This window comes from Salvelinus sp. IW2-2015, unplaced genomic scaffold (genome assembly GCF_002910315.2).
Source record: "Salvelinus sp. IW2-2015 unplaced genomic scaffold, ASM291031v2 Un_scaffold285, whole genome shotgun sequence".
Classification (NCBI taxonomy): domain Eukaryota; kingdom Metazoa; phylum Chordata; class Actinopteri; order Salmoniformes; family Salmonidae; genus Salvelinus; species Salvelinus sp. IW2-2015.
This window is the reverse complement of record NW_019942531.1, coordinates 463495-485839: the sequence shown is the minus strand read 5'-3', so window position 1 is coordinate 485839 and position 22345 is coordinate 463495. Positions and strand designations below refer to the sequence as shown.

Sequence of the window (22345 nt, the reverse complement as noted above, 5' to 3'; positions counted from 1 at the left end):
CCCAGGTCAGTTTTAAAGTCCCGTAAATCCTATGAGGATACAAACACTGCCCTGCCTTCCTCTAGATGTCAGGAAGAGTGACAATTTGAATGAGGTCGATTGCGCAATCAGGCCAGTATAAAACGCGAAAGACGGATGTACCGTTCTTTTCCTGCTGCGCCTCACGCAAGATGGACGTCGACTCTCTCTCTTCCAAGCGTTGGTTTAGCCACTTATATATCGCCGGTCATGTTTTTACTCGTTATAGTGTGTTAAAAACATCATACGGTAGTTAATTAAACGTTTTATAGCAATTTATATCCGTTTAGTGCGATTTTGAGGCATTGCTTTGTGATGCACATTGAAGCGCCGGGCACGTTTCGGGGTCCCGGTCGAACGTTAGTGGGCATTTCGACGGACAAGAGGACAGCTTTCGACCAAAAGAAGATTAGACCCAAGAAAGGATACATTGCCCAAGATACTGATGAAGAACAGCTCACAGTAAAGAACTATTTATGATGATAAATCGCTGTTCTGTTGAAAAAATTTAAACGCATATGTCGCTATTTTGTTATGTGTAGCTTCGCTTGGCGGACCCGGATTGCACAGTAAGGATAATTTTACAAATGTAAGTCAGCGATTGCATTAGAAACTAATTTGTCTTTCGATCCTGTCAACCTGTATTTTTAGTCAAGTTTATGATTAGCTATCGATTAGACTAGATCACTCTCAAATATAGCGCCGACATTTTCAGGGCAGTTTTGCTAGTATTCTCATTGTATAACCACGTTTTTTTTGTGGCTAAATATGCACACATTTCGAACAAACTCTATATGTATTTTGTAATATGATGTTACAGGAGTGTCATCGGAAGAATTCTGAGAAGGTTAGTGAAAAAATTAATATATTTTGGTGATCATAAACGTTATCGCTCCCCTGCCTTTGATCATGCTGGGGTAACGTTTGCACATGTGGTAGCTAATATAACGATTATTGTGTTTTCGCTGTAAAACGCTTAGAAATTCTGAAATATTGTCTGAATTCACAAGATCTGTGTCTTTCCATTGCCATGCTTTGTCTATTTTATGAAATGTTTATGATGAGTAAATTGGTAATACACGTTGCTCTCTGTATTTATTCTAGTCGAGTTGTGATGGTGGGTGCAATTGTAAACTATGATTTCTACCTGAAATATGCACATTTTTTCTAACAAAAACTATCCTATACAATAAATATGTTATCAGACTTCATCTGATGAGTGTTTTTCTTCTGGTTAGTGGCTATCAATACGCTTATTTTTGCCGATGGGTGATAGCTACTGGGTGGGAGAGAAAAAATATGTGACAAAGAAAAATAGGACTGTCTTTGCTAACGTTTAGCTAATAGATTTACATATATTGTGTCTTCCCTGAAACTATTTTTAAAAATCAGAAATATTGCTGATCACAAGAAGTGAATCCTTTCATCTGGTATCTTGGACTTGTGATTGAATGATATTTAGATGCTACTATTTACTTGTGACGCTATGCTAGCTATGCTATTCAGCTTTTTTACTGGTGGGGGGTGGGGGGTGCTCCCGGATCCGGGTTTCTGACTCGGTAGAAGTTAAAACTTACTACCCTCTCCAGTACTGTCCAGTACTGTTGTTACCTACCCTCACCACCTGGGAGCGGCCCGTCAGGAAGTCCAGTATCCAGTTGCACAGGGCGGGGTCGAGACCCAGGGTCTCGAGCTTGATGACGAGTTTGGAGGGTACTATGGTGTTAAATGCTGAGCTGTAGTAGATGAACAGCATTCTCACATAGGTATTCCTCTTGTCCAGATGGGTTAAGGCAATGTGCAGTGTGGTTGCGATTGCGTCGTCTGTGGACCTATTGGGGCGGTAAGCAAATTGGAGTGGGTCTAGGGTGTCAGGTAGGGTGGAGCTGATATGGTCCTTGACTAGTCTCTCAAACCACTTCATGATGACGGAAGTGAGTGCTACGGGGCGGTAGTCGTTTAGCTCAGTTACCTTAGCTTTCTTGGGAACAGGAACAATGGTGGCCCTCTTGAAGCATGTGGGAACAGCAGACTGGGATAAGAATTGATTGAATATGTCCGTAAACACACCAGCCATCTGGTCTGCGCATGCTCTGAGGACGCGGCTGGGAATGCCGTCTGGGCCTGCAGCCTTGCGAGGGTTAACACGTTTAAATGTTTTACTCACCTCGGCTGCATTGAAGGAGAGCCCGCAGGTTTTGGTAGCGGGCCGTGTCAGTGGCACTGCATTGTCCTCAAAGCGAGCAAAAAAGTTATTTAGTCTGTCTGGGAGCAAGACATCCTGGTCCGCGACGGGGCTGGTTTTCTTTTTGTAATCCATGATTGACTGTAGACCCTGCCACATACCTCTTGTGTCTGAGCCGTTGAATTGTGACTCTACTTTGTCTCTATACTGACACTTAGCTTGTTTGATTGCCTTGCGGAGGGAATAGCTACACTGTTTGTATTCGGTCATGTTTCTGGTCACCTTGCCCTGGTTAAAAGCAGTGGTTTGCGCTTTCAGTTTCGCGCGAATGCTGCCATCAATCCACGGTTTCTGGTTTGGGAATGTTTTAATCGTTGCTGTGGGTGTAACGTCGCCGATGCACTTTCTAATGAACTCGCTCACCGAATCAGCGTATTCGTCACTGTTGTTGTTGGACGCAATGCGGAATATATCCCAATCCATGTGATCGAAGCAGTCTTGAAGCGTGGAATCAGATTGGTCGGACCAGCGTTGAACAGACCTGAGCGTGGGAGCTTCTTGTTTTAGTTTCTGTCTGTAGGCTGGAAGCAACAAAATGGAGTCGTGGTCAGCTTTTCCGAAAGGAGGGCGGGGTAGGGCCTTATATGCGTTGCGGAAGTTAGAATAACAATGATCCAGGGTTTTACCAGCCCTGGTAGCACAATCGACATGCTGATAGAATTTAGGGAGTTTTGTTTTCAGATTAGCCTTGTTAAAATCCCCAGCTACAATGAATGCAGCCTCAGGATATGTGGTTTCCAGTTTATATAGAGTTAAACAAAGTTTGTTCAGGGCCATCGATGTGTCTGCTTGGGGGGGGAATATATACGGCTGTGATTATAATCGAAGAGAATTCCCTTGGTAGATAATGCGGTCTACATTTGATTGTGAGGAATTCTAGGTCAGGTGAACAGAAGGACTTAAGTTCCTGTATGTTGTTATGATCACACCACGTCTCGTTAATCATAAGGCATACCCCCCCGCCCCTCTTCTTACCAGAAAGATGCTTGTTTCTGTCGGCGTGATGCGTGAAGAAACCAGCTGGCTGCACCGACTCCGTTAGCGTCTCTCGAGTGAGCCATGTTTCCGTGAAGCAAAGAACGTTACAGTCTCTGATGTCTCTCTGGAATGCTACCCTTGCTCGGATTTCATCAACCTTGTTGTCAAGAGACTGGACATTGGCGAGTAGTATGCTAGGGAGTGGTGCGCGATGTGCCCGTCTCCGGAGCCTGACCAGAAGACCGCTTCATTTGACCCTTTTACGGCGTCGTTGTTTAGGGTCGCCGGCTGGGATCCGATCCATTGTCCTGGGTGGAAGGCAAAACACAGGATCCGCTTGCGGGAGAGTCATATTCCTGGTCGTAATGATGGTGAGTTGACGTTGCTCTTATATTCAGTAGTTCCTCCCGACTGTATGTAATGAAACCTAAGATTACCTGGGGTACCAATGTAANTGGTGAGTTGACGTTGCTCTTATATTCAGTAGTTCCTCCCGACTGTATGTAATGAAACCTAAGATTACCTGGGGTACCAATGTAAAAAATAACACGTAAAAAAACGAAATACTGCATAGTTTCCTAGGAACGCGAAGCGAGGCGGTCATCTCTGTCGGCCCTGGAAGTATAAGGCGGAACTTTACCTAGCAAACACTTATAGATGACCTGGAGCCAGTGGGTCTGGCGACGAATATGTAGCGAGGGCCAGCCGATTAGAGCATACAGGTTGCAGTGGTGGGTGGAATATGGAGCTTAGGTGACAAAACGGATGGCACTGTGATAGACTGCATCCAGTTTGCTGAGTAGAGTGTTGGAGGCTATTTTGTAAATGACATCGACAAAGTCGAGGATCGGTAGGATAGTCCGTTTTACTAGGGAATGTTTGGCGGCATTAGTGAAGGAGGCTTTGTTGCAGAATAGAAAGCCAATTTAATTTTGGATTGGAGATGTTTAATATGAGTCTGGAAGGTGAGTTTACAGTCTAGCCAGACACCTAGGTATTTGTAGTTGTCCACATATTCTAAGTCAGAACCGTCCAGAGTAGTGATAATAGTCCGGTGGGCGGGTGCGGGCGCACGAACGGTTGAAAAGCATGCATTTGGTTTTACTAGCGTTTAAGAGCAGTTGGAGGCCACGGAAGGAGTGTTGTATGACATTGAACTCGTTTGGAGGTTAGTTAACACAGTGTCCAAAAAAGGGCCAGATGTATACAGAATGGTGTGGTCTGCGTAGAGGTGGATCAGGGAAAAACCCGCAGCAAGAACGACATCGTTGATATATCCAGAGAAAAGAGTCGGCCCGAGAATTTAACCCTGTGGCACCCCCATAGACTGCCAGAGGTCCGGACAACAGGCCCTCCGATTTGACACACTGAACTCTGAGAAGTAGTAGGTGAACCAGGTGAGGCAGTCATTTGAGATTCCAAGGCTGTTGAGTCTGCCGATAAGAATACGGTGATTGACAGAGTCGAAAGCCTTGGCCAGGTCGATGAAGACGGCTGCACAGTACAATCTTTTATCGATGGCGGTTATGATACCCGTGACCACCCGGATTGCACAGCGGAGAAGGTACGGTGGGATTAGAAATGGTCAGTGATCTGTTTATTAACTTGGCTTTCGAAGACTTTAGAAAGGCAGGGCAGGATGGATATAGGTCTATAACAGTTTGGGTCTAGAGTGTCACCCCCTTTGAAGAGGGGGATGACCGCAGCATCTTTCCAATCTTTAGGGATCTCGGATGATACGAAAGAGAGGCTGAACAGACGGTTAATAGTGGTTGCAACAATGGCGGCAGATAATTTTAGAAAGAGAGGGTCCAGATTATCTAGCCCAGCTGATTTGTACGGGTCTGTTGATGAATCGTTACTTGAGAAATGAGACCAAGTTGAGACGCTGGACGAGGTGGATAAGGTATAGTAAAGACCGTTTATTCGGAGGTAAAGATATCTGAGCAAAGCGAGCACGGACTCGTTCATTTAGCTCAGAAGGAACTAGCAGAAGAGAGCCCCGAAACATAGTGTGCAGTGCATGTTATACAGTGAATGACGTAGGTAGATTCTGGTAGTTCGTGCTCCTGACTGGTCGTTGTAAGTGGAGGATCGTCCCCTCCAGGCTGGTGTCAATGTCCCATTGGTTCTTGGCACTGTTCTTTGTTCTTGGAAACCCAGCCTGAAACAAGGGTGTGTGTGTGTGTGKGTGTGTGTGTGTGTGTGYRTGTGCRTGTGCGTGCTCGTATAGTGGCATGCCTGCCTTATCAGTGGTCATAAAAGGTCTGAGTCAGCCATCCTCCCCTGCGTGTGGGAGTGAGGTTAGTATCTGTTACGGGCAGAACGTGTTTAACTGTGGGGTGTAGCAAGATATTTGCAACAAAGTCTGCTTTAATAAGGAAGGCATTATAACAGTATTATAGCTATGTGTTAAGGTCAAATAAAAACAGCATTTATTACAGGTCCAGGTTTTGCAGCTCTTTCAGAACATCTGCTATCTGGATTTGGGTGAAGGAGTAGCTGCGGAGGCTTGGGCAAGTAGCTGCGGGGGGTGCGCGGCTGTTGACCGGGGTTGAGGTAGCCAGGAGGAAAGCATGGCCAGCCGTAGAGAAATGCTTATTGAAATTCTCGATTATCATGGAATTATTGGTGGTGACAGTGTTACCTAGCCTCAGTGCAGCTGGCAGCTGGCAGGAGATGCTCTTGTTCTCCATGGACTTTACAGTGTCCCAAAACTTTTTGGAGTTTGAGCTACAGGATGCAAATTTCTGTTTGAAAAGCTAGCCTTTGCTTTCCTGACTGACTGCGTGTATTGGTTCCTGACTTCCCTGAACAGTTGCAAAACTCGGGGACTATTCGATGCCATTGCAGTCCGCCACAGAATGCTTTTGTGCTAGTCGAGGGCAATCAGGTCTGGAGAGAACAAAGGTTCTTAGTTCTACATTTTTTGAAAGGGACATGCTTATTTAAGGTGGTGAGGAAACGACTTTTAAAGAACGACCAGGCATCCTCGACTGACGGGATGAGGTCAACATCCTTCCAGGATACCCGGGTTAGATCGATTAGAAATGCCTGCTCGCAGAAGTGTTTTAGGGAGCGTTTGACAGTGATGAGGGGTGGTCGTTTGACCGCAGACCCATAGCGGGTGCAGGCAATGAGGCAGTGATCGCTGAGATCCTGATTGAAAACAGCAGAGGTGTATTTGGAGGGCAAGTTGGTCAGGATAATATCTATGAGGGTGCCCATGTTTACAGATTTTCGGTTGTACCTGGTGGGTTCCTTGATAATTTGTGTGAGATTGAGGGCATCTAGCTTAGATTGTAGGACTACCGGGGTGTTAAGCATATCCCAGTTTAGGTCCCCTAACAGAACAAACTCTGAAGATAGATGAGGGGCAATCAATTCACATATGGTGTCCAGGGCACAGCTGGGAGCTGAGGGGGGTCTATAACAGGCAGCAACAGTGAGAGGCTTATGTCTGGAGAGATTAATTTTTAAAATTAGAAGCTCGACCTGTTTGGGCATGGACCAGGAAAGTATGACAGAACTTTGCAAGCTATCTCTGCAGTAGACTGCAACTCCTCCCCCTTTGGCAGTTCTATCTTGACGGAAAATGTTGTAGTTCGGGATGGAAATCTCAGAATTTTTGGTGGCCTTCCTAAACCAGGATTCAGACACGGCAAGGACATCAGGGTTGGCAGAGTGTGCTAAAGCAGTGAGTAAAACAAACTTAGGGAGGAGGCTTCTGATGTTAACATGCATGAAACCAAGGCTTTTCGGTTACAGAAGTCAACAAATGAGAGTGCCTGGGGACACGCAGGCACTCTCCACATCACCCGAGGAACAGAGGAGGAGTAGGATGAGGGTACGGCTAAAGGCTATCAAAACTGGTCGTCTAATGCGTTGGGGACAGAGAATAAAAGGAGCAGATTTCTGGGCGTGGTAGAATAGATTCAGGGCATAATGTACAGACAGGGGTTTGGTGGGGTGCGGGTACAGTGGAGGTAAAACCAGGGATTTTGTGACGATAAGAGAGGTTGCATCTCTGGACGTACTAGTTATGCTGGGTGAGGTCACCGCATGTGTGGGAGGTGGGACAAAGGAGGTATCTGAGGCATTTTGAGTGGGACTAGGGGCTCCGCAGTAAACTAAAACAATGATAACGATCCTAAACAACAGTATACAAGGCATATTGACATTTGAGAGAGACTTAAAGCGAGGCATAAAGCAATTACAGGTGTTGATTGGGAGAGCTAGCTAAGACAACAACAGCTAATCAGCTAAGACAACAACAACAGGTAAAATGGCGATGAATGGGCAGAGAGGGTCAGTTAACTTCTTTGCGCTAGGGGTCAGATTTTTATTTTTTAAAATAACATGCCCAAAGTAAACGGACAATTTCTCTGGCCCAGATCGTAGAATATGCATATAATTTACAGATTAGGATAGAAAACACTCCAAAGTTTCCAAAACTGTCAAAATATTGTCTGTAAGAAAAATAATACTTATTCTGCAAGCAAAAACCTGAGAAAAAGTAACCCGGAAGTGATATATATATTATTTAATCTGTGTTTCCTGATTTTCAAAGGTAAGCGATTAATTTTATTGCTTTTCTTACTTTCGTGACCAAGCTAACCAAGCTAATATAAGGCTAAGCTGTTTTAGCATTGAAAGCTACACTCACAAAAGCTTGGATTTCTTTCGCTGTAAAATATATTTTCAAAATCTGACACAATAGGTGGATTAACAACAAGCTAAACTGTGTTTTGGTATATTTCACTTGTGATTGCATGATTATAAATGTTTTTAGTAATATTTTTTAATCTGATACGTTTGGAAAATTTCATCTTCCTTTCAGGACCGGAACGAGGCTGTAGTTTCCTCATCATAACGCGCAACCCAAATGGCGTTTTTTTAGATTATCAAAGGTAAGCGATTAATTTGATTGCTTTTCTGACTTTCGTGACCATGCTAATTTGGGGCTAGCTGTTGTGGCATTGAAAGCTACACTCACAAAAGCTTGGATTTCTTTCGCTGTAAAATATATTTTCAAATTCTGACACGATAGGTGGATTAACAACAAGCTAAGCTGTGTTTTGGTATATTTCACTTGTGATTGCATGATTATAAATTTTTGTAATATTTTTGAATTTGGCGCCCTGCAATTCAGCGGTTGTTTAGGAAAGTGAACCCGTATTCGGTATCCGTAGCGCAGAGAAGTGAACTACACACAGGGCCTGAGTTCGAGGCTGGGGCCGACAGATAAACAAAAAATAAGCAAAATAGAGTACCGTGATTAATGAACAGTCCAGCAGGCATCAGCTATGTCGCCAGGTGATCATAGGGTCCAGTGAACAGCAATAGATGAAACAGGGAAGCCGCTGAGTAGTCGTTACTACCTAGCAAGCGGGAGACACAGCGTTTAAAGTTAGCAGGCTGGGGCTAGTAGAAGCGCCTGCTCCGACGTCCGGCAAAGGCCGGTTGGGGGCACAGCAGATGGAGATACATCTGCAGACCAGTCATGGTGGAACGGCGGAGCTTAGTGTCGACAAATGGGTCAATGCCAGTTGGCGAATGAGGTATTGTGGTTGTAGTAATTTTGTTTGCTAGCTGGGAGATGCGCCCGGCTCTCGGCTAACTGGTGCTAGCTTCGGGACAGGGGCCTTAGCCACTATAGCCACTCGGTAGCAGCTAGCTAGCAGCGATGATCCGATGCAACGGTCTAGAGCTTACGGCAAGGATCCGGTGGAGTAGTGGAATTCTAGCCGTGTTGGGGAAGTGTCCGGGAGGCATCAGCTGTGTAGCCGAGTGATCACTGAGTGGGCCGGGAGGTGGGCCTTGCTCATAGCTAGCTTCGGGGCTGAGCCACTCGGTGGCAGCTAGCTAGCTGTGATGATCAGGAGTAATGGTCCAGGGCTTACGGCAGGAATCCGGCGTTGTAGTGGAGAAAATAGTCTCATACTGGCAGGCTGGCAAAACTAGTCAGGTGTCCTTTGATTAGTTCCTGCGCGCGAGAGGGGTCGCTCTCCATTTTCTTTCTCTCTTTTATTGAATAGGTTACGGTCCGGTTGAAATATTATCGATTATGTTTGTTAAAAACAACCTGAGGATTGATTATAAAACACATTTGACATGTTTCTACGAACATTACGGATACTTTTTGGATTTTTTGTCGAACGGAACGAGGCTTTGGTTTTCTGAACATAACAAAAATAACATTTATTGTGTAACTGGGAGTCTCGTGAGTGCAAACATCCGAAGATTATCAAAGGTAAGCGATTCATTTTATTGCTTTTCTGACTTTCGTGACCATGCTAATTTGGGGCTAGCTGTTCTAGCATTGATTGATACACTCACAAAAGCTTGGATTGCTTTCGCTGCAAAGCATATTTTCAAAATCTGACACGATAGGTGGATTAACAACAAGCTAAGCTGTGTTTTGGTATATTTCACTTGTGATTGCATGATTATAAATATTTTTAGTAATATTTTGCGCCCTGCAATTCAGCGGTTGTTTAGGAAAATTATCCCGCTAAAGGGATCCGTAGCGCAGAGAAGTTAACTAACCTCCAGACGAGCTTCAATGCCATACAACTCTCCTGCACTAAGCCTGTCTCTTATACACATCTAGATGTGTATAAGAGACAGGATCTGTAGTTTTCTGAACATAACTCGCAACCCAAATGGTGTTTTTTTGTTATAAAAGTTATATTTATCGAACAAAAATAACATTTATTGTGTAACTGGGAGTCTCGTGAGTGCAAACATCCGAAGATTATCAAAGGTAAGCGATTGTTTTTATTGCTTTTCTGACTTTCGTGACCATGCTAATTTGGGGCTAGCTGTTCTAGCATTGATTGATACACTCAAAAAAGCTTGGATTGCTTTCGCTGCAAAGCATATTTAAAAAATCTGACACGATAGGTGGATTAACAACAAGCTAAGCTGTGTTTTGGTATATTTCACTTGTGATTGCATGATTATAAATATTTTTAGTAATATTTTGCGCCCTGCAATTCAGCGGTTGTTTAGGAAAATTATCCCGCTAAAGGGATCCGTAGCGCAGAGAAGTTAACTAACCTCCAGACGAGCTTCAATGCCATACAACTCTCCTTCCGTGGCCTCCAACTGCTCTTAAATCCAAGTAAAACCAAATGCATGCTTTTCAACCATTCGCTGCCCGCACACGCCCGCCCGACTAGCATCACTACTCTGGACGGTTCTGACTTAGAATATGTGGACAACTACAAATACCTAGGTGTCTGGTTAGACCGTAAACTCTCCTTCCAGTCTCACATAAAGCATCTCCAATCCAAAATTGAATCTAGAATCGGCTTCCTATTTCGCAACATAGCCTCCTTCACTCATGCTGCCAAACATACCCTCGTAAAACTGACCATCCTACCGATCCTTGACTTCAGCGATGTCATTTACAAAATATCCTCCAACACTCTACTCAGAAAATTGGATGCAGTCTATCACAGTGCCATCCGTTTTGTCACCAAATCCGCATATACTACCCACCACTGCGACCTGTACGCTCTCGTTGGCTGGCCCTCGCTTCATATTCGTCGCCAAACCCACTGCCTCCAGGTCATCTATAAGTCTTTGCTAGGTAAAGCCCCGCCTTATCTCAGCTCACTGGTCACCACAGCAGCACACACCCATAGCACGCGCAGGTATATTTCACTGGTCACCCCCAAAACCAATGCCGCCTCTCCTTCCAGTTCTCTGCTGCCAATGACTGGAACGAACTACAAAAATCTCTGAAACTGGAAACACTTATCTCTCTCACTAGCTTTAGGCACCAGCTCACAGATTACTGCACCTGTACATAGCCCATCTATAATTTAGCCCAAACAACTACCTCTCCCCCTACTGTATTTATTTTGCTCCTTTGTACCCCATTATTTCTATCTCTACTTTGCACATTCTTCCACTGCAAATCTACCATTCCAGTGTTTTACTTGCTATATTGTATTTACTTCGCCACCATGGCCTTTTTTTTGCATTTACCTCCCTTATCTCACCTCATTTGCTCACATTGTATATAGACTTATTTGTCTACTGTATTATTGACTGTATGTTTGTTTTACTCCATGTGTAACTCTGTTGTTGTATGTGTCGAACTGCTTTGCTTTATCTTGGCCAGGTTGCAATTGTAAATGAGAACTTGTTCTCAACTTGCCTACCTGGTTAAATAAAGGTGAAATAAAAATAAATAAAAATGTACATTCACAATTAATAGTCATTAATTAATCCTGAAACCAAATGCCAGAAATAAAACTCCAATAAGACAGCGCAAACATATCTTTTTTAAGTAATAACACTTTGATATCAAAATAGTACACATTGTACAGCATGTAGTAATAATGTTGAGATATGTCCTTAAGAAAAAATAACTGTTTAATTGTTCAACTTGGCAAGGAATAGATTATATCATATAAATATACACAGACAAGATCCGAACACACACTGACAAACTCAACATGCAAATCAATTGAAACTGTGGCCGGGATTCAATACGTATAGCTGAGCGTTAGACAGCCGACAATATGTCTTCTAAAGGCGTTTTCCCCGGCGTTCGCCGAGATCGCATTCATGGTAAATGCTAGCATGTCGACTCAAGCATCATTTACTTTTGAAAGTCCATTATATTGCGCTGCTCTAACGCGCCTTGGATTGAATCCTGGCCTCAGTCATGAATAAGTTCCCATACATACAGTCAGGGACAGGCTTGCATGAACCTTCCAAATTATATCTCCGCAAGATTCACAATATAGAAAACATTTACACCGATGGAGGAAACATGCTGACAATATGTTTGTCCATGACTCCACACACACACACCAAGACTGATAGTGTCTGAGTGACTATAACTCTTCCTTGGTGCTCTTGTTTAGTCCGTGTGAGCTTGTTGACATCGACTCATCCTTTAGCCACCTGTTGAAGACGGCAACGGGGTCGATGTTCCAGTGTTTGTGGAAAGAGATGGGCACCTGGTGGGCTAGGAAGTCTCTGGAGTAGTCTTCAGGTCGTGCCTGGAGGGACAGAACAATTTAAAAAAAGCTAATATCGAGGATATTGATTTGCATTGGTTGTGTCACAAATGTTAAAAGGTTAACATTTGGAGAAACCAAAGCATGGATTGCTCTCTTATCTTGTCCAGAGACTGCTTACCAGTGGTGTAAAAAGTACCATATTGTCATACTTGAGTAAAAATAGATACCTTAATAGAAAGTTATTCAAGTAAAAGTGAAAGTCACCCAGTAAATACTACTTGGGTAAAAGTCTAAAAGTATTCTGTTTTAAATATACTTCAGTATCAAAAATAAAAGTAAAAGTATAAATCATTTCACCGTGTGTTCTCTTGATAAGTGTGTGAATTTCACAATTTTCCTGTTCTGCTAAGCACTCAAAACGTAACGGGTACTTTGGGTTGTCAGGGAAAATGTATTGAGTAAAAAGTACAATATTTTCTGTAGGAATGTAGTGAAGCCAGCAGACACCGCACTCCAGACTGTTGTAATTGCTACTCATAAACAGGGCTATTAAATACACTAGTACAATCAGAGAGAATATCAAAGACTAGTATCTTCGTAACCAAGGCCTTGCTACAACAACCATTGTTGAACTGTGAAATTGATGTACTGTGAAATGTTGGTATTATTAGGTTAGAATAATGGGTAAACAGTATTAGGTCTTAAGTAACTTATTAGATAAAGGTAATGGGTTAGGGTAGTTGGTATGAGGTAAGGGTAATGGATAAAAAAGGTATAAGGTAATGGCTCTCTCACACAGTGCGTTTTTAATCATCCAAACGTTATGTCGTGCAGTGGATGTACGACATAACAGCTAATACATCTTAAGGATTTGCTATCTGAAGGGTGTTCTCACTTTACCACTTGTATAAATTAAGTTCAATCTGCTTTTATTTGAATTTGTCAGAAAAAATAGCAGATAGCAGAAAGTGCTTATTTGTCAAATATGCCATAATCTGTGGTCTAGCATGCATTCAATGTGGTTAACAAAATTTGATTTGGAAATTTTCACTCCATAATACTTGTCATTTGGGTATAGAAAATGTTAGATAACATGCTGTGTATAAAGATGAACCAACCGCTTCATATTTTCTACAGTGCATGCCAGTATGCAGCGTTCCTATTGCCGTGGAATCTTCTTCATAGCAGTGTTCACACAGTACGAAAAGTACAGAGCTACGACAGAACATTCTGACATGCTAGACTTTTGTTTGGGACAATTTGGTGCTGTCGGGAGATCACAAGTGCAGTAAATCAGCTATCGTTGACCTTGCCACACTGAGCGACTCTGGAGCTCCCATTTTTCGCGTACGACAATAACGATCATGAAAATAGTATGTGAAACATGAATAGTGTCAATACAATTCCAAACTGTGGGTTCCTGGCATAAGGGTAATGGGTAAGGCCAGTGTATTACCTGGTGGAAGAGGGAGCTATGCGTGACAGGGAGCCCCAGAGCGTTGAGACACATCCCCAGCACCATGTCATCAGGGGCGTCATTACTGTAACACTTGCAGTCACTGGCCAGGAGCCTCACCACCGCGGCCCTACTGAACACCATCCTGACAGGACACAACACACAAACACATAAAGTTATTGAAAACCAATTGTTAATTAATTAGCCGACCAAATTGTAAATGAAAGTGATATTGATTGCAGCAATGTGTGTGATAGACAATCTAAATATCATAAAATGAAACACTTGGCATCTGTTCTCCTCTCCTTCTCCCGACGACAATCGTTACAGTTTCTTTGGATAACGACATCCAAATAATAACAAATTACTCATCCTACCACATTTCCTTCCAATTCAGACATTGTTTCTTCAATAAAGTAGACTACAATAATTACTATTTTGTACAGTAGCCCTGTATGAAATTATAAAGGTTCACTATTGAGTTTTATCACGTTGTTCTACAAATAGCTTCAAATAAATAATCTCCCTTATCCGCACAATATAAGAATATAATATTATTTTATTCAAAATACAACACAATCACGATTTTGTTTCAAATATCAAACTGTAGCCTACAGTTCAGGAATATTTCCTTTTCCCTTCTTGATAAGAAATGGGCATTTTCGATTCAGACAAGTAAAATCATTAATGGTTTACATAAATTGGAAAGGGTAGGCTACATTGCCATAGTAGATTTGCCGTGGTAAACAAGGAAATGAAATACTTTATTTCAGTTGTACAGAATGATTGTCAAATCAATAAATCACTCTTAAAATTGCAAGTTCCGATGATGCTACCCACCAGAGGGCAAAATCATCTTGAAAAATGTTGGTTGCATTCAGGACAAGAGATAAAAGCGACGCCCGGAAACCAGGCTTCCCATCCGAAACAGTGCATACATTATGACGAAAGTTATGACAAACGTTTTTGTTCATATTGGTCTTCGCCAAGGTTTTTTTGGGCTGTTCGTGGACACAATTATTTTTCTTGAGGCAAGCTGAACTTTGGTAGCTGAAGTCTACGCCCCTTCGTCTGTGATCGGTCAACAGTAAGGATTCTTCAATTAAGTGTTAGTCATTCAGCGAGAGACGACTTGTTTTCATGCAAATTTCACTTGAGAAATACTGCCCCAAACATCTTAGACATCTGCAAAAACGTCCAAATAATTGCAGATTTTTTTTGTTATCTTAGATTAATTCAGATTATTTTGAGAAAGTGTACTGGCTACAGTGTCTTGAGGGACACACAACAAACCTAGTATGCGGATGCCTTTATGGAGCGGTAAATTGGTGGCGGATGATGGTTGCAACTGATATCAGCTGTAGGGTGATTTTAGCGCGTATTGATGGTTTAACGAGAGACCAACTGGCAATGATCTAGTGGCCAATCTTGGTTGCAATTGGCCAAGTTGATCACATTTATGACTGTCTTATATTCTATTATATTGTTGTTATATTTTGATCTAATAATCCAGTCAAATCCATGGTAATGATTTGAAGTGAGAATGGAAAATTACACCAGAAACTCATTACAGAGAAACAAGGCCATTCAGAAAAAATACAAATCATTGAAGATAAGTATCTGTAGAGAAAACTGCAAACGCGGGTGTTTGGGAGATTGCTAATGGATTTGTTCCAAATATAGTTCCTCCTGCAGTTTATACACAGATCAACACCACCCCCACCACTACTACACTTCCTCTAAAACAGTGGTTCCCAACTCCGGTCCTCGAGTACCACCAACAGCACACATTTTTGTTGTAGCCCCGGACAAACTCATTGAGGGCTTGATGATTCGTTGACAAGCTGAATCAGGTGTGCTTGTCTGGGTATACAATAAAAACGTGTACTGTTGGGGTAGAGGTCTTCATGGGTCCAAAAAGTTGGATCCGTTCCGAAATGGATCCGGGGCTTTCCCACTCGACCCGATATGCATAAATAAAAAAATAAAAAAATGGAGACCCGTTCCGAAATGGACCCGAGGACAGTCAGACCCATTCCAAAAAGGCCTGTGGAAAAACAGAGAGACCCGTTCCGAGAGTAGAAGTCAAAAGAAACCTCAGAATGCCAGCGCGATCAATAAACAAGCAATATTGGCCAAATGATCGACAGTTATGTGTCCTTAAAAACTGCCTATAAAAACAGTAATTGTCCACCTCACGTTTCAGCTGTCAGAGATTTGAGCGGAAATGCATCAAGGCATTGCAAGCATATAGGCCTATAGGTATACTGTATGATATAAAAAAATATATATGAAGGAAGAGAAGCTTAGCCCTAGAGACCGAGAGAAAGATAGACATATGCCAGGGCCATGTTTCCAACATGCATTTCTTTATCCTTGTCAAATAGGCTACTACTGCTATACAGATATTGGCATATAGAAGGAGGCTATTTTGTACATTTTCGAACAGAATATTTTTGTATAAAGATCAGCATTATATTGTTCGATTGTAAGAGTAACTCTGGTAGGCCTGAAACAGTCTTCCTCACCTCAAGTTCAACTGACAGTTGGAGCGCCGGTGCACACTGTCTTCATATCATAGGCCTGCAGTAGGGCTATAGCCTAATAATAGCCGTCACAAAATGTCCTTATTTTTTATTTACTTAATATTTTTTTACCCTTTTTTCTCCCCAATTTAGATCTTGTCTCATCGCTGCAACTCCCCAACGGGCTCTGGAGGCGAAGGTCGTCCTCTGAAACATGACCCGCCAAACCGCGCTTCTTAACACCCGCCCCCCAGCCGCACCAATGTGTTGGAGGAAACACCATTCAACAGGTTTGAACAGGTTTGAACAGGTTTAAATTACATTTTGCATCTCGCCCTCTTGATTTTTTCCTTTTCATGGTTTGAGTGTGAGTAGATATAGTAAGTTACCGGTGATTCTATTACATTAGAGTTGGAACTTAACTTCACCAAAGACAATGGCTCAACAGAACTAAACAAAACACTTGTTTTGAAGGTTTAAACCTTCACAAAAGTTTTGAACAGGCTAGGCCTATATTGCAGCCAATTACCAACAAAGGCGAGTGCCTACTGTAGTCCTACCCAACAAATGGCAGCAATAGAAAGCAACTTGGCGTCTTTTTGGTAGGCACTAACTCTGCCATGGTTCGTTGGACACAGGCTATGAGAAAATTAATGGAGGTTTTGTAGGGTTTTTGGATAAATGCAGAAAATAAAGGCTTTGGAGATCTCATAAACTTTATTCTATGAGATAATCTTCAAATCATATCAAATGTTATGTCACATGTGCTGAATACAACATGTGTAGACCTTACCTTGAAATGCTTACTTACAAGCCCTTAACCAACAATGCAGTTCAAGAAATAGAGTTAAGAAAATATTTATTAAATAAACAAAAGTAAAAAATGTAATAAAAAGTAAGACAATAAAATAACAATAACGAGGCTATATACAGGGGGTACCAGTACAGAGTCAATGTGCAGGGGTACAGGTTAGATGAGGTAATTTGTACATGTAGATAGGGGTAAAGTGCCATCTTCATAAGCTAATGTCCCTTTTTGTAAATTTTGAAGCATTTATATAATTTCAAAAAGCACATAAAGCACATGAAAGGCTTCATAATATTATGTTATAGAAAAAAACATACAGTGCATTCAGAAACAGTGCATTCAGAAGATATTCAGAAATATTCAGACCCCTTGACCATATCCACATTATGTTACGTTACAGCCTTATTCTAAAATTGATAAAATAGTTTTTTCCCCTCATCAATCTACACACAATTCCCCATAATGACAACGCAAAAACAGTTTTTTAAAAAACATTTTTGCAAATGTATTAAAAACCTACAACTGAAATATTACATTTACATAAGAATTCAGACCCTTTACTCAGTACTTTGTTGAAGCACCTTCTTGGGTATGACACTACAAGCATGGCACACCTGTATTTGGGGAGTTTCTCCCATTCCTCTCAAGCTCTGTAAAGATGGATGGGGAGCGTTAATATTTTCAGGTCTCTCCAGAGATGTTCGATCGGGTTTAAGTCCAGGCTCTGGCTGGGCCACAGGATGATTGTCCTTCTGGAAGGTTCTCCCATCTCCACAGAGGAACTCCAGAGCTCTGCCTCCCTGACCAAGGCCCTTCTCCCACGATTGCTTAGTTTTTTCGGGCGGCCAGCTCTAGGATTATTTTTTTTATTTAACTAGGCATGTCAGTTAAGAACACATTCTTATTTACAATGACGGCCTAGGAACAGTGGGTTAACTGCCTTATTCAGGGGCAGAACGACAGATTTGTACCTTTTCAGCTCGGGGATTCAATCTAGCAACCTTTCGGTTGCTCTAACCACTAGGCTACCTGCCGCCCTAGGAAGAGTCCAAACATTTTCCATTTAAGAATGATGTAGGCCACGGCGTTCTTGGGGACCTTCCATGCTGTAGAAATGTTTAGTACTCTTCCCCAGGGTACTAAACATGGCTTGGTTTTTGCTCTGACATGTACTGTCAACTGTGGGACCTTATATAGACGTGTGTGCATTTCCAAATCATGTCCAATCAATTGAATTTACCACAGGTGGACTCCAATCAAGTTGTTGAAACATCTTAAGGATGATCAATGGAAACAGGATGCACCTGTGCTCGAAATAGCAAAGGGTCTGAATACTTAAGAAAACTATACTGAACAAAAATATAAACGCAACATGTAAAGCGTTGGTCCCATGTTTCATGAGCTGAAATAAAAGATCCCAGAAAATGTTCTATACGCACAAAAAGCTTATTTCTCTCAATTGTGCACAAATTTGTGTACATCCCTGTTAGTCAACATTTCTCTTTTGCCAAGATAATCCCTCCACCTGACAGGTGTGCCATTTCAAGAAGTTGATTAAACAGCATGATCATTACACAGGTGCACCTTGTACTGGGGACAATAAAAGGCCACTCAAATGTGCAGTTTTGTCACACAAACACATTGCCACAGAAGTCTCAAGTTTTGCGGTCGCATGCAGTTGGCATGCTGACTGCAGGAATGTCCACCAGAGCTGTTGCTAGATAATTGAATGTTAATTTCTCTACCATAAGCCACCTCCAATTAATTTATTTTGAATTTGGCAGTATGTCCAACCAGCCTCACAACCGCAGACCACGTGTAACAAGGCCAGCCCAGGACCTCTACATCTGGCTTCTTCAACTGTGGGATCATCTGAGACTAGCCACCTCGTCAGCTGATGAAACCGAGAAGTATTTCTGTCTGTAATAAAGCGCATTTGTGGGGAATAGCTAATTATCACTGGCTGGGCCTGGCTCCCCAGTGGGTGGGCCCAGTCATGTGAAATCTATAGACTAATAATAAGGATGTACAATAATGATAAATTGTAATAAATACAAAAATAAATAAATAAATGTTTGAAAATTGCATTTGGTCAGGCCAATGTTCTTCTCACCTTTAAAAAAATATATTATTTCACCTTTATTTAACCAGGTAGGCTAGTTGAGAACAAGTTCTCATTTGCAACTGCGACCTGGCCAAGATAAAGCATTGCAGTTCGACACATACAACAACACAGAGTTACACATGGAATAAACAAAACATACAGTCAATAATACAGTAGAAAAAAGAAAACAAAAAGTCTATATTCATTGAGTGCAAATGAGGTAAGATAAGGGAGTTAAGGCAATAAATAGGCCATGGTGGCGAAGTAATTACAATATAGCAATTAAACACTGGAATGGTAGATGTGCAGAAGATGAACGTGCAAGTAGAGATACTGGGGTGCAAAAGAGCAAGATAAATAAATAAATACAGTATGGGGATGAGGTAGTTGGATGGGCTGTTTACAGATGGGCTATGTACAGGTGCAGTGATCTGTGAGCTGCTCTGACAGCTGGTGCTTAAAGCTAGTGAGGGAGATTCTGGGAGAGTCTCCAGCTTCAGTGATTTTTGCAGTTCGTTCCAGTCATTAGAAGCAGAGAACTGGAATGAAAGGTGGCCAAAGGAGGAATTGACTTTGGGGGTGACCAGTGAGATATACCTGCTGGAGCGCGTGCTACGAGTGGGTGCTGCTATGGTGACCAGTGAGCTGAGATAAGGCGGGGCTTAACCTAGCAGAGACTTGTAGATGACCTGGAGCCAGTGGGTTTGGCGACGAGTATGAAGCGAGGGCCAGCCAACGAGGGCGTACAGGTCGCAGAGGTGGGTAGTATATGGGGCTTTGGTGACAAAACGGATGGCACTGTGATAGACTGCATCCAATTTGTTGAGTAGAGTGTTGGAGGCTATTTTATAAATGACATCGCCGAAGTCGAGGATCAGTAGGGTGGTCAGTTTTACAAGGGCATGTTTGGCAGCATGAGTGAAGGATGCTTTGTTGCGATTCAACTTGTCAATTTGTTTTCACTATAATCTTTCTACTCTAACTTTCATTTTACCTTGAAAAAGGCCTCCATCTGCACAATCAAGAGTAGCCTATAGGCCAAGGCTCCTCTTACTCGCGCTCTCTCTCTCCTCAGCAGCAGGCGCATGTGAGGTGAGCGGCCGGGACCAGTTTCAGTTGGACATAAGCTGTACGTTTTATTGAGTTGCAGTTAGATGACACAGACAAGCTTGTGCAGTTCTCATCACATCAGACATTAAATTATCAGAGGACAGGTCCAATCAGGCCCAGTCGGCAAATCTATTTTAGTTGCACATACAAGAGACTCGTGACAGTTACATCAGACCTGACCCAGATCAGAGACAAAAGTAAGAATTTAGGACTTGTATCCGCTCGGGTCCTTGGGTCTGTTGGAATCATGAAAACCTCTAGTTGGGGGTCCTCGAGGATCATAGTTGGGAACCACTGCTCTAAAAAGACGGGTTCTGTCTCAATTAACATAAATTGCTGCATCCAAAATGTCTGTGTCAGAGATGTTAGCTGAGTCCCAAAAGGCACCTTATTCCTTACAGAGTATTTATACAGTATTTTTGACCAGGGCCATCAAAAGTACTGTACTATGTAGGGAATAGGGTACCATTTGGGATGTAGAAGCTGTAAGTGACTCACCCCCCTCCTCCGGTGATGTAGCTGTAGCCTCCCTGGCCCAGCCCGTAGCCGTACCTCTCCCCTAGACACACCGGTTCAGAGGGGTCGTAACAGCTCAACAGCATCTGCAGTCTGGGCAGGCTGGGGATGGCATACACTCACACTCATCAGGTACACATGCATGTACAAACAAACACGTGTGCATGCACACACACATATATTCTCTCTCATCACACAATGCACACACACACACTGGTACAACAGGTAGGATATTCTTCATTAAAAAAAAATAATAATAATTATGACTCCGCTGCTCTCTACATCTGGTAACTTCCGCACTAAATAAAAAAGAATCAGTTTGCTGACTGTGCCCTCAGGAGGCAGTCTTGAAGAGTTCTTACATTTTTTTTTATTTGACAGTTTTTCACTGCATCAGGGGTTTTGGCATAAGTGAAGACACACATTTTGGAGGAACTATCACTCAGACACACCATCGGCCTTAGTGTCTGTCTGTGTGTGTATGTGTATCTTTGTGTGTGTGTGGCTGCGTGTGTACACGAGTGTGTGTATACTGAAAGCTTTACCTGATGAGTGTGTCATCATCCACCACCAGCAGCCAGCTCGTCTTTGGCACCGCATCGCTGATATACCTCTTCAAGATGGCAAACGTCTTCCCACAATGACCTGTAGAACAAAACACACATAGTACCGTTTCTTTTTCTGTATGACGCAAGATTGCCCATAATTTGACAGGACATTAAAGGGCTTCTTGTGAATAGGGGGGAGCTGTTTTCACTTTGGAAAAAATCGTGCCCAAATTAAACGGCCTCGTACTCTGTTCTAGATCATACAATATGCATATTATTATTACTATTGGATAGAAAACACTCTGAAGTTTCTAAAACTGTTTGAATTATATCTGTGAGTAAAACAGAACTCATTTGGCAGCAAACTTCCATACAGGAAGTGAAAAATCTGAAAACGAGGCTCTGTGTCAGGGCCTGCCTATTCAACTGGCTTTTATTTATGGATCTATATGCACTTCATACGCCTTCCACTAGATGTCAACAGGCAGTGGGGAGGTTGAATGGGGTGTCTAGCTTGATCTGAGGCCGAATAAGAGCTTTTGGAGTGACATGTCCGGTATTTTGTTTGTCTTCGACGGCGAGCGGGGGACCTCGACATTGTCTTCTGAAAAGCGTACATATGAGAAAAACATCATAAAGTAGGATTTTCAACCGAGTTTGACCAGTTTATTAGAAGTTTATTGGGAATTTTGGAATTTTTCGTTCCAAGCGCCAAGAGTTGATGGGCATGTTCACGCCACATGGCTAGCCAAAGTTGCTAATTCGACAGAAGAAATGGACATTCTAAAACCAAACAACGATTTATTCTGGACCTAGGACTCCTTGCACAACATTCTGATGGAAGAACAGCAAAAGTAAGACAACATTTATGATGTTATTTCGTATTTCTGTGTAATATGTTGACTCCAACACGGCGGAGAATAGGTGAGCGCTGTCTCACAATAACGCATGCTGTATGTTGTGGTAAAGTTATTTTTAAAAATCTAACACAGCGGTTGCATTAAGAACCAGTGTATCTTTCATTTGCCATACAACAAGTATTTTTATGTAAAG

General features: G+C 42.4%; 1 protein-coding gene across 2 annotated transcripts in view; it reads right to left on the bottom strand.

The window, feature by feature from the left end:
* Positions 1–11611: 11611 nt before the first annotated feature.
* Positions 11612–22345, bottom strand: part of b3glcta (beta 3-glucosyltransferase a) — a 147301-nt gene continuing 136567 nt past the window's right edge. For both annotated transcript variants that reach the window (XM_024135322.2, XM_024135321.2), the window contains exons 12-15: positions 21290–21389; positions 20727–20846; positions 13682–13826; positions 11612–12264 (exon numbers count right to left, since the gene is read on the bottom strand). In XM_024135322.2, coding sequence (XP_023991090.1) covers positions 12097–12264; positions 13682–13826; positions 20727–20846; positions 21290–21389 — 533 coding nt within the window. In that variant the 3' untranslated portion in view covers positions 11612–12096. The remainder of the gene's footprint in view (positions 12265–13681; positions 13827–20726; positions 20847–21289; positions 21390–22345) is intronic.